The sequence below is a fragment of the Polyodon spathula genome, unplaced genomic scaffold (assembly GCF_017654505.1).
Source record: "Polyodon spathula isolate WHYD16114869_AA unplaced genomic scaffold, ASM1765450v1 scaffolds_65, whole genome shotgun sequence".
NCBI classification, from domain to species: Eukaryota; Metazoa; Chordata; class Actinopteri; order Acipenseriformes; family Polyodontidae; genus Polyodon; species Polyodon spathula.
Window position 1 is genome coordinate 16,475 of NW_024471559.1, and position 18,488 is coordinate 34,962.

At 38.9% G+C, this 18,488-nt stretch overlaps 1 protein-coding gene across 6 annotated transcripts; it reads right to left on the minus strand.

Annotated features, from left to right (window-relative positions):
* Window positions 1-4,164: 4,164 nt before the first annotated feature.
* LOC121307972 lies at window positions 4,165-17,837 on the minus strand. Of its 6 annotated transcripts, none has more exons than XM_041240247.1 (16): window positions 17,708-17,837; window positions 16,461-16,541; window positions 15,281-15,325; window positions 14,092-14,139; window positions 11,736-11,810; window positions 10,983-11,030; window positions 10,487-10,522; window positions 10,150-10,164; window positions 9,562-9,588; window positions 9,059-9,076; window positions 8,612-8,644; window positions 8,300-8,314; window positions 6,872-6,895; window positions 6,374-6,388; window positions 6,179-6,202; window positions 4,165-4,589 (listed from the first exon to the last, which is right to left on the minus strand). In XM_041240247.1, the coding sequence occupies exons 1-16, from the start codon at window positions 17,820-17,822 to the stop codon at window positions 4,525-4,527; spliced, it is 684 nt and encodes a 227-aa protein (XP_041096181.1). In that variant the 5' UTR covers window positions 17,823-17,837; the 3' UTR covers window positions 4,165-4,524. The 6 variants fall into 6 exon arrangements, with proteins under 6 accessions (XP_041096181.1, XP_041096180.1, XP_041096182.1 ...); XM_041240246.1 differs by having other exon boundaries at window positions 10,487-10,525; XM_041240248.1 differs by lacking the exon at window positions 15,281-15,325 and having other exon boundaries at window positions 10,487-10,525.
* Between the last annotated feature and the right edge of the window lie 651 nt (window positions 17,838-18,488).

Below are 18,488 nucleotides of genomic sequence, written 5' to 3' on the forward strand. Positions count from 1 at the left end.
GCAGGAGATCAAGACATGGGTTGAAGTTGACACGCTCAGCAGTCGTGCATATTTATTAACAAACAAAAAGAAAGTAAAGGTAAATAAAGGTGGTTATGTGATGTTACCAGCGATGGTAACGCACAGAGGACACATACAGCAAGTTGTACAAAAATGCAAAATAAAACACAGTTCAAAAACTATCAAAATAAAGGTGCCGTAACAACGGCCTGTGCTACTTCCTAAGGCATGGAGGTTCCGCTCTATACACCTCACTCACTGTACATTAGTGGGATTTACAATCCCTGAACTAATCTTCTCTGTTCAATTATAACCAAACCCCGACTCCGACTACTAGCAGGGCCGTCGGCGGTTTTGCTTCTGATCCCGGTTCACTTTGAGGCTTGATTTGATCGATCGTCCCGGAGTACCAACAAACGAAGACTAGAGCCAGAGTACCGTTCTCATGCTAAGCGTCCGGTCCAGGAGGTACAGGCCCATCGTACCTGTTAGAAATCGGGTATCGTTATGGTACGACTAACAGGTGGCGATACAATCACACACAGCAGGCAGGCTATCCCAGGAGTATCAGGTACTTCATTAATTAATTATAACAATCAACCACATTTATTTGCAATATAGACACAAAACCCACTCTTAATGTGCAGGGCTCCTGCCCTGCTACAAAGTACTAATGTTGTTAAACTTGTAAAGCACTGGATCACCCAGATTGCTTTTTATTTGGGATTTATGGTGGTCTGCGCAACCAACCAATCCAATTTTTAAAGCTTTAATAAACCATAAAGAACACTGCTACTGCTCTGATTCGTCAAAATGTCAAATGTAATGAGTCTGTGTGATTTTCTCGATTTGTTTAAAAGTCATTTGGGTACATTGCAAGCCCATTGCACGAATGATCCACTTACAGGAGTCCAAAACATCTTTATGTCCCGACATTCACCCAAGACCCGCCTCTCGGCCATATCAGAGAGTGGGAAAGTCCTGAACATTTCCTCTCAGTTTAACAGTGTGCTTATATATTATATATATATATAGATAGTGCCAAGAAAAAGTTTGTGAACTTGATTAAACAAATGACACAAAAACCTGATACTTCTTCAACATTAATTTATCCACAAGTGATTCAGCATTCAATATCCCTGTGTGAAAAAGTATGTGAACCTTTAGATTCAGTAACTGGTGGCACCCCTTTGAGCAGCAATGACTTCAACTAAGCATTTCCTGTAACTGTTGGTCAGGAATTTTGGCCCATTCCTCCTTACAGAACTGCTTCAACTCAGTGACATTTGAGGGCTTCCTTGCATGGACAGCTCGCTTCAGGTCCTGCCACAACATTTCAATGGGATTTAGGTCCGGACTTTGACTAGGCCATTCTAAAATGAGGAATTTCTTCTTCTGCAGCCATTCTTTTGTAGATCTGCTTGTATGTTTAGGATCATTGTCTTGCTGCAGATTCAGTAACTGTTTGACCCCACCCCGTGGGTGAACGCGTTTTGTTCCTGAAAGTTGGCGGGGATTCGTACAACAAGGAACAAAGTTACATCCTCTGTCGAGTCGAACTGATCATAAGACAAAGAAGACGTCCCCGGTAAGACACAAAACACCATGGCCTGACATTCTCCTCTAGAATCTTCTGATACAATGCAGAATTCATGGTTGTGTCAATGATGGCAAGCCATCCAGGTCCTGAGGCAGCAAAGCAGCCCCAAACCATCACACTCCCACCACCATGCTTGACGGTTGGGATGAGGTTCTTTTGTTCGAACGCAGTGTTTGGTTTTTGTCAAACACATTTCTCATTGAGGCCAAAAAGTTCTACCTTTGACTCGTCTGTCCAGAGAACATTGTTCCATGCGAGTGGCCTGAAGATCTTTGGATGTTACTCTGGGTTTCTTTGTGACTTCCTTGATGATTTTCCGGTTTGTTCTTGGAGAGATTTTGGTAGGACGACCACTCCTGGGTAGACTGACTGTGGTCTTGAACTTTCTCCATTTGTAAATTCTGTCTGACAGTGGGTTGGTGGAACCCCAAAACCTTACAAATGGTTTTATTTTTATTTTTTTTAACCCTTCTAGACTGATGAGCATCAATAACTGTTTTTCTGAGGTCCTCAGAGATTTCTTTTGATCGTGGCATGACATGTTTCCACACACCTGTATGGTGAAGACCAAACTCACAAAGTTTCTGAACTTTATATAGGGTAGGGCCTCCCAAACTCACCCCTGAATATCTACCTAATTATTTAAACACCTAAATCTAATTACCCCCTTAATTGAGCTGATAAAACCATGGGTTCACTTTACTTTTTCACATACCCTGAATCTTAATCACTCATTGTTTATCTACTTCATACATCATTTTGTTTCAAAAGACATGGAATTGGTTAATATAAACCCTATTGGATATTTAAGAAAAGTTTTGATTCAAGAAGGCTATCATGGTAAAACTACGGAATTTCTATAATTATCATTGGGGTTCACAAACTTTTTCTCATAATGTGTGAGTATGTGCGAAAATTATATTCACATTAATTTACAATGTTGTTGGTTTCTTTCAAAACAGAACAGTCTTGTATCAAAACAGACTTAATTTTACTCATAAAAGCAAAACATTCTTTAAAAGTTGATTAGCACCTTTTTAACCATTTCTAACAATTCTAAGGGAAAGATTTAACCAATAAACACTGCACAGCTTTATGTCACATAATGGTTCTATTATAAAATACTTTTCAATTAAACTTCCAGTCAAAAGAAGGTAACATCCAAATGTAACAGGGCAGAGGCTGGGGGCATGAACGACACCCCCTGTAACACGAACACACAGCTAACCACTACAGCTTTCATGGAAGCAGTTTGCATGATTGCTGGCATGTAACACGGGAGCTCATGTACTGAATGTTGTTTGTTCTCAAGGTACTGCAAAAGTATATTTGTTTTGTTTTTGTTGTTTCTGCCACCATGTGATAAAAAAAACTCCCATTACATGCAGGTTTTATGGAATGGTGCCCTCTCCTGTTACAAGGGATACCCTAACCTTGTACAGTACATTATTTTGCTGTCAGAATTTCCTTACTCGCATTCTATTCAGATTTGCTGCATGTGCAGTACCAAATTCTGACAGCATGGTGTAATGTCAGAAATGGCTGCCTTGTCAGATTGACTGTGCAATGGGAGTAGATGGCTGGATGAATGCACTTGGATGAATGCACTTGACCCAATTCAAACAGGAAATGGTCTGAAAACTAAACATTCTATATAAAAAAAAAATGTTAAAGGTTTGAAAGGAATTGCTATAATAACTCGTATAAAAGTTTACAGCTGTATTTTTGCACTTTTCCAATGATTATACTACGCTTTTACCATCGCTTACCTTTGTTTGCTATGTGCTTTAATGTGCTTTACTATACCTCTCTGTGCTATAGAATACTTATCTATACTTTACCATGCTTTCACCATGCTTTATTACACTTTGCTGTGCTTTTGTTCTGGTAAACTTTTAAGAAATAACCAAGGTTTGAAAAAAATAAACCTTTTTGATAGAAATTATGAAGATATATGTTTCATATAAGACACATATGCATTGCACATGTGCATCAAAGTTCTGGAATGGTCCTTTACAGGAATGTCCTATAATGTCTGATAAATTGACCAGTTAAGACTGGATTTTAAATGCTATTTACTCAGAATTGTCAACAGCTCAATAGGAAGCCACTTCAGACCACTACAAGCCCCTAAATTAAATGTTTCAGCTATTTAATGGTGGTTTGGTAAAACTCTTGGGTGGGTTTCTAGTTGCTGAAGAAAATGCGATAATGATGATTTGGAGTAAAGAGCTTTGAGAATCGAGCCCTTTCATTTTCTGGAAGTTGCTTTAGATTTCGTTGGAATTGTTAAATGTTATGGGTGATGAATCCCTTATAAAAGTTTACCATGGTATTTTTGCATGGTACTTTTGCAGTTCTCCCATGTTTTTCCCAAGGTTGTACAATACATTTACCATAGTCTGCCATGGTTTGCCATGTTTTATTAATATGCTTTTCATACTTTTGTGGGCTTTTTTTTTTGCTTACCTATGCTTAACACCAATGCTTAACACAAAGAACACAGTTGGTCTCCATCAGTATTTGAAAGTAATTCATTGGGAAGTAAATAAACAGACAGCATATTTGATGCTTGCATAAGTCTTTATTTTTGCATTTTAAGCAGAAGCTTTGGACATGACACGAACATATTTGTTTGTCAGTCCGGAAAAAAAGAAAAAATCTGTACTATAAATATGTATTTGCTACATGCAAATTGAATTTGCATTGATCTACAGAGGGGTAATCAGTTGCAGGTCTATTTTAAACAATATTAAACATTGTGTATGGAATATAGTATTGCAAGAAGTTACTCTGCACATCAACTGAGTATTTAAAATCTTTGCTGTTGTTGTTATTGCAGAAAGCACAGTGCATTGCAGGGCTGCAGGGCTGTGGAATGCTGCATGCATCCATGGAAAGTATTGAGGGGGTCACTCCCTCTTTTACATATTCTTCCACCAGCGACGGTAAGTGCAGCGGTAGCATGGTCTGTATCTGTAATAGTGGTCTGCAGGAATAAGAAATTGGTAATTGGCATGCATTTTAAAGGAGTGATATCCTAGGCTTTAAAATCCCTCTTTCTGTCTTCTTCTATGCCTGAGCAACCTTATTACTGGTCTCATTTCGTCAGCATTAAAGTAATTGTAAATTCATAAATGTTTTGCACTTCCATTAGCTACGGAGACCTCAAATGTGCAGTGGGTCAAAGCATGTTACTGGCTGAAAGCTTGTCAGTCAACAGAGGAAGCAGCCAATTGGTTAATGACAGGAAAGAGGCTAGTGAAGGGGTGGAGACAATTTCACTCTCCAGGTGAAATGACCCAAGAAGTGCAAGACAGTCTAAAAGCATGGCTGTACATATAAATGTCTTTACCTTGTGCGATACTAGATACAGTGTTTTAAAATGAAAATGTTAGAATGTATGTTTCTTTCAAAACAGCACATTTGAGATCTATATAATGAATAGAAGTGCATGGCATTGAGCAGCTTGTTTTTTGAGTATGTATAACCAGGTCCATAAGGCAATTTGTGTCAGACAGGCATGCGCAATATGACAAAGTGGGGTTTCTTAATCGAATTACAAACTTTCCCAATCAAGAAACCTAAAAATGATATCATGTAATTCAAACCCTTTACTTGATATGTTCTGTACATCCCAGAGCTTAAGGGCTGAATAGTGCGTTTTCTATGACAACAGGGCAGAAGAGCACAGGACACAACCAGACAGGGGCTGTTCGGATAAGCATAATCAAGGTTTTTGCTGTAATTATGATTCTAAATGCCACAACAGTGCAATCTTTGAAAACCGATATCTGATTTCACTTTGAAAACACTCCAATTGCATAGATGTTTGATACATTCCTGGTTTTACTATGAGTTTAATAAGACACACCTGAGCTTGTTACCTGTACACTGTGGCTAATCAAGCTCCTAGTAAAACCTGGAATGGGTGAAACTGCTATGCAATCAGAGTCTTTCACTATTTCCATCCCATTCTCTGTCATGTCTATTAGAGTCCTTCATGTTTTCCTAGACCCTTTCCAGTTAACATATGCTATGTCACCCTGCTACTGTGTTAAATATTTATTCAGGATGAGACACTGTCAAACTTCACATAAGAACATATGATAATTTACGAATTAGCAGTGGCCATTCGGCCCATCTAAGCTCTTCCGGTCCCGAGTAGCTGATTGATTGAAAAATGTTGTCAAGTTGGGTCTTAAATGATGAAGTGATTCTGCCCCAACAATATGACTAGGTAACCCATTCCATACCTCTCACCACTCTGTGTGAAGAAGTGTCTCCTACCCTCTGTCTAAGTCTATTTCCACTTACTTTACAACTGTGTTCTCTGGTCCTGGTTTCTGTACTGTGCTTGAAGTATTGGTTAAGTTAACTATTTCAACTCCTTCTAAGAATTGAAAGACTTTAATCATGTCCCCCCTTTGGGGGACTCTTATACCAGTGGAAAGACATGGAAGAGAGGACTGCTCTGTTTTGTACTTTTAAACCTGCAGGTCTTCAGAAGTTAACTACTGTGCCACCCGACTATGTGTAGCAACAAAAAATGTTATTTCATTTAAGTGCAATACTTACTGTAACGGCATCTCCACCTCCTCGCTTAATTGTTAACATAAAAGAAAGAGAATATATTAGTAAAAAACTTTTTAGCATTAAATGGATATATATATATATATATATATATATATATATATATATATATATATATATATATATATATATATATATATATATATATATATATTTTTTTTTTTTTTAAATGTAACTTACCGCAGCGTCTTTCAACTAAGAAAAGAGGGGAACAAAAGTTAGTTAGTTACTCTGAAGCAATTTGATCGAAACCCTAACCCTAAAGAGAATTACCCAGTGTGCCACTTGGTGCCCTTTGAAATTCCTCTCTAGCACCAAACTGTTAGAAGCATATTACAGTAGTATTGCACAAGTGTAATGGGCTATATTGCATGATGTTCTGCCATTATGGATTGTGTGCCCTGTTGCTGAGATGAGATGAGGTTAAAAGCTCTAAAACCACAAATGCAGACGAGCCCGGCTCTTTTGCGTTGTGGTTACGACAGTTCACGCCCAATCTCGGCCCTGTTATATTAGTTTCAGTGCCCAATGCTTCACCAGTGCAATTTATAACACTGGGTAATTGGTATTTATCAGATTATTTTATGTAATACTGTCTTTATTAACAGACAGTGGATAAAGCTGACAATACTGTGCATACACTATCACACCAAACAAAGAAATGAAAAAGACACTTACCCATTAAACAGCGCAAACGCAGTTCTGGGGAAAAACAGTATAGAAAATTAAAATTCAGCTAAAATAGTACATCTGTTTGCTTCAGTATCATGCCTGGGTCATTTGTGTTAGGGTCGCAAATAATGTGCAGCAAAGTTGGTAGAGAGCAGGTGGGATCGTAATACCTGCTACACAAGAAGTATTGATGGCAGGTTAAAGAAGCTTCAACAGGGTGAAAATAAAGACTGGAAACAAAAAGATCTGCGAGAATGTGTGCAATAAGGAGTTAAGAATAGCTTTAAAAGCCTTTATCACAACCTCTTCAACTACTCTGTAACATTTCTTACAGTTCTTTATGACATGCTGTCACAAAGACAGCTGTAGTGGGTGACGTCAGACCAGAAACAGGAACCAACACAGAATGCAGGTTTTGAAATGGTGAAGCCGCTGATGCGTAGTTTAATAATTAAACAAACAGAAAATAAAAGGTTTGAAAGTCAAACAAAACACAGGACATGGCACTGGTAGCCAAAACAAACAGACAAACAAAACGCACTATAACTAAACGAGACACTGACACACAGGGACAAAAACTACACCTACTATTTTATTATTTTACTAATCCTTCTCCACACCCGTTCTCCACTCACCTGAACACACAACCCAGAGTGAGTGAAAACATGTTGCTTTTATGCAGCTGTACCGAGACTTGATTGCTAATCAATCATTCAATTGGAGTCTGGGTACAACTGCATGTGAATTAATCTAGTGCAATTTCCCTATGCTCACATATTATTACATTTTACCTGCACGTGAAGTGCTGTGCAATCCTCGTGCCTAAATACAAGTATACATTTTAAAACACTCGTGTTCATAACCCATATTATATCCCATGTACCAATGACAATACACCAACATTAACACAATACATACAACACAGAGCACAAAAATGTACACAAGGGCGGGGCACACTGCCACACATGCATTGAGCACCACAATTTGTTGTGGGAGTTTATCACAGTATTTTTATAGTCTTCCCCATGCTTTTCCTATGGTTATACTAGTCTTTTACCCTAGTTTATCCTGGTTTATCATGTTAACTAATATGTTTTACTAACTTCTCTGGGCTAAACTGTGCTTTAGAACACTTTGCTATGCTTTTGCTATGGTGAACATTTACAAGGGCAGTCACATGAAAAACAGGATCACCATGACCTTGATCCACAGTATGACATTCAGACATCCACAGATACCCTCCATTTCTCAAATATGAAGGCACACTCAATAACTTGTCTAGCAAGTTTCAGCATGGTTGGGCAAACGGTAAAAGTATAAGTGTCTGTAAAAGTATTTAAGTGTTACACTTCCAGAAACACCCAATTTCTGAAACTTATACTAAAGAATGTCATCCACAAGTTTCATGACAAATGACAAGTGTGCAATACTCACGATTTGAGCAAACAGCTGAAAAAGATAGGGAGAAGGGAGAGTTTAGTGACGTCTTGTCTTCATACAAACTGCACTTGACGGTACCCCCTCACTGTACAGGAGTTCATGTTATTGATCAGTTGCTAGTTTATAACAATGATAAATCATTTTACATGAAACAAACAACTCCATGTAGGGCAGAACTGATTTCAGGTAATCACTTCTTAATTTTATGAGGTTTAGTTGTTTTTAATGCTAGGATATTCATAGAGTTCATTTTAACAGGGTCACTGACTAAATATGCAGAGTTCAAAATTATTCTCAAATACTTACGAAAAGTGCCACCGGTGCAGTGGCGGTAATGATCTAGGGAAGAGATAAAACGTTACTCTGTGTAATAATTCATGTTTATGAAAGGCAGTGTGGCGGGGAAGTGTGGTATTCGGTTTACAACTGAGGAGTTGTGTAGCTTAGTGATTAGAGCTGAGGAACTGGGAAGCACTGAGTATTAGAGGTTAGAGATGAGGAACTGGAAAGCACTGTGTATTAGAGGTTAGAGATGAGGAACTGGAAAGCACTGTGTATTAGAGGTTAGAGATGAGGAACTGGAAAGCACTGTGTATTAGATGTTAGAGATGGGGGACTGGGAAGTTGTGTGACAGAGGTTAGAGCTGAAGGACTGGGAGGTTGTGCAGCCTAGTGGTAAACGATAAAGGACTGGGAAGCAGTTTCCCTTAAATGTTAGAGAAGCTATATTTTTAAATACAATTATATACTTACAATGCTGGCAAGATTGAGCTGGGGAAAAATAATTGCAGATAATTTAGAAACAGCAACTTTTTTTACTATTATATATCATTTTCCTTTCTTTCCCTAAGCCCCTATGCCACATGGTGTCAGGTGGGGTCCTAACCTCCTGCACGGGAAGTTGACTTGCACGTGGGTGTCTGTCATCACAGTTACGATGTTGTGGCATGTAGTACGTTTTATAGAGAAATTTTATTAAACTTCCAGGCTTCTAGATTTTATTGAACTTCTAGCCAAGGACATGCCAAGAACACAATACTGAGTAATCAAACATTCCATAAACTATTACCATTCAATGACCACATAACTTGTTTCCCCCATAACACATACAAAACATGTTGGATTATACATGCCATAAAAAACAAATATTTGCTAGAGAGTAGTGTCAATTAAAATAAACAACAACAACACAAATAAAAATAAAGTAAAATAAAATAATAATAAGAGTAAGTACAGCCTGGATGTGTTCTACTTACTATAATAGCAGGTGGTGGATCTGTAACCTGGAATTTTACAAATATAAACATAAATACCACAGTTTGATTAAAACCAATATAAAATCAATAAAAATGTTTGTTTAAGGCAAATGTTAACATTGTAAAGCTAGCTACCAAGACCTTGATTAAATGTTCATTATACAGTTTGTCACTCTAAAGACAGCATGTTCCCTAGGTTTATTATTATTAGACATTTCTCGATAATTTATTCTGTTGACAAGGTGCCCCCATGTCATTTGATCTTTAGTAATATGCCCACCTGAATATGTCCACCTTTTATATCTAAGTATTTAGTGGAATTGTGGTTCGAATGACAGCAACAAAGGGTTTACATTTCTTCTATAAAATAGCGAAATTGATAGATGTTAAATTGGCTATATCAGTTGTCTCTGTTTGTATGTAACCCTAACATAGAACATACTTTGCTTTTCTTTACAATTAATTCATATTCGACCATTTTAACTTGACTGTTCGGTCAGATTAATAGTCGTTCTACCCCTAACTTCAGAGTTTCTGCAGTACAGAGCTACGGTTTAATTAGGAAATAGAGAATAGAACAATACTTACCGTTTCTGCATCCAACTAGAAAGGGGAAAGAGAGAGCAATTCAGTAAGTGCTGTTTCTTACACTCTTGTAATTTTACCACTGCTCCCCCTTTCTTGTGTGCAATATATTTTGGTTGTTTGTATTTAACAATATGGAGTATGCAAATGCTGATATGACGTACAGAAAAGGTACCAGGATGCAGCAGTTTATCAATAGCATAGAAAAGTGAAGAACCACACATTTCTCAGCACAATAAAAGGATGGGAGGGTTGTAAATGTTATAGATAGTGAGTAAGGTCAGCATGCATTATATTAATAGAAATATTATTTATTTTAGTGTGGCACGTCTATACTTACGCCAGCGCTTTCCTTGTAGGCCTTTATTCTCGCTCCCTGCTATCACGCACAGAGAGAGAGAGGGGGGAGGTTAGGGGGGGGGGGGGGACGACACGACCTTGTCATTATTTTACTTCAGGGGTTTTCTTGTAGTCTGTGAGTAAGGTGTTCCCTTAAAACTACCCCCAAATTATACAACTATACCCAACAATTTCTACACCCCTAGACTATGAATCTGTTACAGCACACTTAACGCACCACATAACACACATAACATTCCTTCAGGATAATCTACAACAAATCTCGTTCTCCAAAATCTTTAGGATGCATTTCCAGATATCATGAAATACATGTTTGAGATCACATACGTTTCTTTGAACACCTACAGCGTCTTACCCCCTTTACCCCGACCATTTCGAATCCTACCCTCCGTTAGCACATTAAACCAAGTACAAAGTCAGAAGCTTACAAAGGGCTTGAATAGCAGTCGTGCCTCTGTTTGCGTCCAGCTACTCACCCAACTCTCTCTTCCCCCCCTGGCTTTCATCGCTGTCATCTGCGAAGCCTGTTAAATCATAAAAGAACACACAGCTAAAGTGAGAGGTGCAGTTTACAACTCCACTGAGCTTCAAAGAGTTTAACAGTTTTACTCATGAATAGTAGAGCTGGTTATACTGTAAGTCATGTTCCCAACACAGCCTCTTAATAGCAACTGCAGTGCAATATGCAATACAGTAGGGATTTATAAAGCGCCTGCTGTGAAACACCTCAAAGCGCTGTACAGCTAATGTACTGAAATGCCTTGTCAAACATATAGGTTTGTAATCTTGATTTAAAAATTGCCATATATGCCTGAATGCCTTTCGTACCTTCCACAGTTATGAGCCAAGCCTTCATAGCAACTGCACTTAAAAATCTGTCAAAAGCGTCATTTTAAATACTAAACATATCATTACCATAAATGCCCCCTGGGAAAATATAAACAGCTGCATTTTATCAACTTCATTGAAAAACAGCTGTAGATATTTTTTGATTGAAAAACAGCTGTAGATAACAGGTTTTCAGTAACATTTCTACTGATTGTATTGGATTTTTTTTTTTTTTTTTTTTATATCTAGAAACTAAAACCGCAGCTTGCATTCAAAGTAACTCCGACAAGCCAACTTCCCGTTAACAAATCCAGATTTGCTATTTTGTTTTAATGAGCCTTTAGGATCCTCAATCTCACAGCCTGCTTGTTCCTGGCTGTGGGCTTGGCTTGGACACTCACCCATTTCACGCTTCTGTTCTAGATCATCCACCAGTCCATCCAGTTCACCCCCTCCCCCCAGGAAATCACTTTCATCTGTGGAAAAGGAAACGTTGAATACGTTCAGTTTAAATGTTTTAAGAAAAAATATGGATGTGTAATGACTCTCCTCCTAGCGGGTGATCAGGTAATAATACTGACATCAGCATAAGACCCGTACTTACCTATCCACTACAGAGCTTGCTCTGTGGCTAAACGGCAAGATGTTCATCTTTTTTGCAGTGTGCATCCAGCCCTTGCCTTACTATTCAATTCACTGGTCTGAGATGCCAATTCATTACACAGGCCAAATATAGGTGTAGTAAGTGCACATTATACTGTAGACCAATTTATTTTGTATTCAATATTTCTTCAGTCTTTCCATATAGGCCTACAGTGAAATGCAGTAAACACTCTTATACACAAATGCACGATGCAGTAAGTGATGGAAGACTTCTCATGATGACTTTTCTGTTTGGATACAATCGTTTCCAATATGACAATGTTTAAACATATTGAGTGATACATTATTATAATGTTGTTATTATTTTAATTTTGTGTGACAATTATTTTACCCCCAATGTTGTCCCCAACTTGAAATGTCCAATAATTTCCCCCTCACCAGAGCAATTCCCCACACAGCTCAGGAGAACTGAAGGTTTAGTGGGCATCCTCCGATCTCACGGCTGAGCCAGATTCTTCTATTCCACCCAGGAACTCGAGAGCAGATCTCAACGAACAACTGGCCTCTGGAGCATACAGAGCAGCTCTGCAGGTGGCCCTTTATGAGCGCACTGGGTCGTCCGGCCAGCAGGGTTGCCTCCCTAACCCACGGAAGCACCATAGCCAATGCGACGCTCCCTTCGGAATCCCCAGTGAAGACCAGCCACTTTGCACAGCCAGGACTTAAACCTGTGCTGTATGACTCACCCTGCACACAACCCGGCTGTGCTTTTACCAGGTGAGCCTCTCTTAGAAGCTTATATTTTTTTGAAAACCTATAGCGTTTTACCTGCTTTACTCTGCCAATTTCAAATCCTGCCCTCCACTAGCACATTAAACCCAGTACAATATCAGAAGCTTCATTTTCGCCCCGATGCAAAGGGCTTGAATAGCAGTCGTGTCTCTGCTTGCGTCCAGCTACTCACCCAACTCTCTCTTCTCCCCCTGGCTTTCATCGCTGTCATCTGCAAAGCCTGTTAAATCATAAAAGAACACACAGCTAAAGTGAGAGGTGCAGTTTACAACTCCACTGAGGACCTGTTCTGCCAGACTGGGCCGCTTCAAAGAGTTTATTTAACTTATAAATATTAGAGTGGTTATACAGTAGGTCATGTTCCCAACACAGCCTATTAATAGCAATTACAATACAATATGCAATACAATATGGATTTATAAAGAGTCTGTCGTGAAACACCTCAAAGTGCTGTACAGATAATATACTGCAATGTATTGTCAAACATATAGATTTTTAATCTTGATTTTAAAATTGTCACATATGCATGGTACCTGAGTGCCCTCCCTACCTCCTACCGCTATGAGACAAGTTTATTTCATATTCAATATTTTTCCAGTCCTTCCATATACAATGAAATGCTTTAAACACTCTTATACATGATGCAGTAAGTGATGGAAGACTTCTCATGGTGGATTTTCTGATGGGTTACAATAGTTCCCAATATGGCAACGTTTAAAAGTTTAAACGTGTTCAGTGATAATTATTATAATGTTTTTATTATTTTAATTTAGTGTGCCAATTATTTTACCCCCGATTTTGTCTCCAATTTGAAATGTCCAATAATTTCCCCCTCACCACAGCAATTCCCCACACAGCTCAGGAGAACTGAAGGTTTAGTGGGCGTCCTCCGATCTCACGGCTGAGCCAGCTTCCTCTTTTCCACCCAGGAACTCGAGAGCGGATTTCAGCGAACAACCTGCCTCTGGAGGACAAAGGCCAGTTCTGCAGGTGTCTGCTGTTGAGCTCCCGGGGCTTCTGGCCAGCATGGTTGCCTCCCTAACCTAAGGAAGCACCATAGCCAATGCGACGCTCCCTTCGGAATCCCCAGCGAAGACCGGCCACTTTGCACAGCCAGGACGTAAACCTGTGCTGTATGACTCACCCTGCACACAACCCGGCTGTGCTTTTACCAGGTGAGCCTCTTTTAGAAGCTTATATTTTTTTGAAAAGCTAAGAGCATTTTACCTGCTTTACTCTGCCCATTTCAAACCCTGCCTCCGCTAGCACATTAAACCCAGTACAATATCAGAAGCTTAATTTTCGCCCCAATGCAAAGGGCTTGAATAGCAGTAATGTCTCGGCTTGCGTCCGGCTACTCACCCAACTCTCTCTTCTCCCCCTGGCTTTCATCGCTGTCATCTGCAAAGCCTGTTAAATCATAAAAGAACACACAGCTAAAGTGAGAGGTCCAGTTTACAACTCCACTGAGCACCTGTTCTGCCAGCCTGGGCCGCTTCAAAGAGTTTATTTAACTCATGAATATTAGAGTTGATTATACAGTAGGTCATGCTCCCAACACAGCCTATTAATAGCAATTACAATACAATATGCAATACAATATGGATTTATAAAGTGTCTGTCGTGAAACACCTCAAAGTGCTGTACAGATCATATACTGCAATGCCTTGTCAAACATATAGGTTTTTAATCTTGATTTTAAAATTGTCACATATGCATGGTACCTGAGTGCCCTCCCTACCTCCTACCGCTATGAGACAAGTTTATTTCATATTCAATATTTTTCCAGTCTTTTCATATACAATGAAATGCTATAAACACTCTTATACACGATGCAGTAAGTGATGGAAGACTTCTCATGGTGGATTTTCTGATGGGTTACAATAGTTCCCAATATGGCAACGTTTAAAAGTTTAAACGTGTTCAGTGATAATTATTATAATGCTTTTATTATTTTAATTTAGTGTGCCAATGATTTTACCCCCGATTTTGTCTCCAATTTGAAATGTCCAATAATTGTCCCCCTCACCACAGCAATTCCCCACACAGCTCAGGAGGACTGAAGGAGTGGGAGTCCTCCGATCTCACGGCTGAGCCAGCTTCCTCTTTTCCACCCAGGAACTCGAGAGCAGATTTCATCGAACAACCTGCCTCTGGAGGACAAAGACCAGTTCTGCAAGTGTCTGCTGTTGAGCTCACTGGGCTTCTGGCCAGCAGGGTTGCCTCCCTAACCCACTGAAGCACCATAGCCAATGCGACGCTCCCTTCCGAATCCCCAGCGAAGACCGGCCACTTTGCACAGCCAGGACTTAAACCTGTGCTGTATGAATCACCCTGCACACAACCCTGCTGTGCTTTTACCAGGTGAGCCACTCTTAGAAGCTTATATCTTTTTGAAAACCTACACTGTTTTACCTGCTTTTCCCCGCCCATTTCAAATCCTGCCCTCTGCTAGCACATTAAACCCAGTACAATATCACGAGCTTCATTTTCGCCCCAATACAAAGGGCTTGAATAGCAGTCAGATGTCTGCTTGCGTCCAGCTACTCACCCAACTCTCTCTTCACCTGGCTTTCATCGCTGTCATCCGCAAAGCCTGTTAAATCATAAAAGAACACACAGCTAAAGTGAGAGGTGCAGTTTACAACTCTACTGAGCTCCTGTTCTGCCATCCTGGGCCGCTTCAAAGGGTTTATTTAACTCAGGAATAGTAGAGTTGACTATACAATAAGTCATGTTCCCAACACAGCCTATTAATGGCAATTACAATACAATAGGGATTTATAAAGTGTCTGTCGTGAAACATCTCAAAGTGATGTACAGATCTTATACTGAAATGCCTTGTCAAACATATAGGTTTTTAATCTTGATTTTAAAATTGCCACATATGCATGGTACCTGAGTGGCCTCTCTACCTCCTATCGCTATGAGCCAAGCCTTTCTAGCAACTGCACTTAAAAATTTGTCAAAAGCATAATTTTATATTGTAAATATACCCCCCCCCTCCTCCCATGCCCCGAGAAAATATAAACAGCTGCCTTTTATCAACTTCATTGAAAATATTTAATTGTAGATATTTTGCACGTAGAAAAACAGGTTTTCATAATTTGAATATTTTATACTGATTGTATTGGCTTTTTAAAAAAATTATCTATAAACTAAATCTGCAGCTTACATTCAAAGGAACTGGCCAAGCCAAATTCCTGTTAACAACTTATGATGCCAAATCCAGATTTGCTATTTTTTTTAAATGAGCCTTTAGGATACGGAAATAAAAAATCTAATGCAAACCCCCTGCAAAGTGCTAATGGTCGTGGCAGGAGAAACTGGCTCTGAAGTGAAAAACAAAACTCCTAAACAAAACAGGTAGTCATGTTACATTTGTAATACTAATTAGAGGTAAGCAAAACAATTCTTCTGAATTTTACTAAGCCTTCATGCCAACAATGTGTTCACCTTTAATGTTTAATATAGTTTGTGTATTTATGTAATACCAGGCTCAGTTATCAAAGTTTACCAGTAATTTTGCAGTTTTCCCATGGTTATACTATGTATTTTCCATAGTTTACAATGGTTTGCATATTGTTTCTATGCTTTACCATGCTTTTACTGTACTTTATTATGCCTTTGCAAAGTTCTATAAGAGACTGGAATCATTTAGACATCCAATTGATGTGCTTTGGTAAAGGACCAGCCTCAGTGAGCTGAACTGCCATTTAACCCTCACTCACCTTCTTCACGTTTCTGCTGCCCCCCTGAGGCCAGATCCAAAAGTGCTTTTTCAAATCCCTCACCCAGAGTGAGCTTCACTTCTGCAAGTGAAAGGATGTGAGAGGAGATTTTAAACCTGTGTTTTACAATCATGACAGCAACGCATACTTTCAATGCCAAGCTGGAGCAAAGCTTTGAAACTCCTGTTTTTTGAAAGTAGAAAAACACCTGTTTCACTAAATTATAACCAATCAACTGTCATATAATTCAAGCTTTCTTCATCGCTATTAAGTTGTTTGTAACATTAGCATAGATTTTCTCCTCCAAGAATGTCAACGCTTTGAAGATCGATTTATTAAATGAACTTCCAAAAACTTCAAACACAGATGCATTGGAAGTGTTTGAAGATTTGAAGAATCTGCTCATTTTGCTTCTTGCTTTTTAATAATAGTGTTCTCAGTGCATCGATTATTAAGTAACTTCAAAGTCTATTCCAAAGTATTTTTATTATTATTATTACTGTGCCCTTTTAATGATGTTTAAAGTCATTCTGAGTGATTCTTATTGCAATTACTCAAAATGCTTTGTGTTATTTGTTCTGTTTATATGTTTTCACCTGCTTTTCAGTTATAATTGCCTGCCGTAGATAGATGTAACATAGCCAAGGCAAAGTGTATCCTTTGTACCATTCTGATAAGGATAAGCAACCTGGGTTACTGTGTTCATCATTGGGATTTATAGAGATTGGCTGGTCTGACTTCTATATCTTTGTGAAGTTTGAAACACTGGTGCATAGCCAAGACATGCTTTTGTTTTGACCTTTTCTAATAAATTGTTTCTTGTAATTTGATTAACTTGTTTGTATTAGTTGTGCTTATTTGACTTGGTGTTATGTGCCACCTTGTTAACCAGATCTCCCTTTTTTCTGTATAAGAACCAGCGCCATCTAGTGATCAGCCACTTTGGAAACAAGTTTCCTTGCAAGTTTGTTGTCAATACACTGTTGTACAGCAGATGGTGCTGGTGCTTACTAATATAAAGGCACTTACGGTGATCTAGCCTACTTTACATATGTCTGCGGCAGCCAAATGCAACTGAAGATCAGCACCTGAACTCCTGTCCAAGCATCGTAACACAGACTTATATAAAGCAATAATAACTGTAATAAGAACCAAAAACACTGCAAACGTCTTCAAAAGCTAAGTTTAAAAAAATCTTTGAAAATGAATCCACAACTCTTTCCCAAGCTGTAGACAATGACATTTACCTGCAGCCTGGCTTACAGGTGCCACCGCCAGGAGGGAAGTCAGGAGCAGAAAGGTCTTCATGGTGTTCTTCTCAGTCTCTTGCTGTTGGTGCTTGTGCTCAGTCCAGGTCCCCATGGAGGCTTTATAGTGTCCTATAGCAGGTGGGCAGGGGGGCTGAGCCCTATCTCCCAGTTCCAAGAACTGCTTTGCAAAATGACACAAGTCACACCTCTGACCGATAACCACCCAGGTGGGTTAATTTGCTTCTTACTGAAAGGAACCTCTCTTCAGCACAGTGGTTATAACTTAGGGACAGTGTGTAAAGTGATAATTTGTCACAGTGCTGATAAGACACCATATATTATAATGTTATTTTCTAAGGAAATGATTTTTTATGAACATTATTAAAATGTGTGGGGATTTAACATTAACTTTCCAATGCAAACTAAGTTACAGTGTAGTATCTCCTTCATAGTAGTTTTACCTCGTTATCAATGCTGAAGGTACATTGATTAAAAAGTAATTTTTTTAACTTTGACCACTCTTTTGTTAAATGTGTTATTATAATAAATTACTTTTATTCAGTGTGGAGGGCAGGACTCACTGTTTCCGTCTACCGCTTTGATACATGTAAAACACATCATTGTGATTGTCTCGTGAAGCCTCAAGCTTCAAACATTAAGTTAACTACAGTGTGAGGGTTCCTGAAATATTGAAGTTAGACAACCAGCTAAATCCTGGATAATGCAGTGTGGTTTAAGAGACAATTACAGCAGGTTTCACAGATTAGCTTTTCTTGGT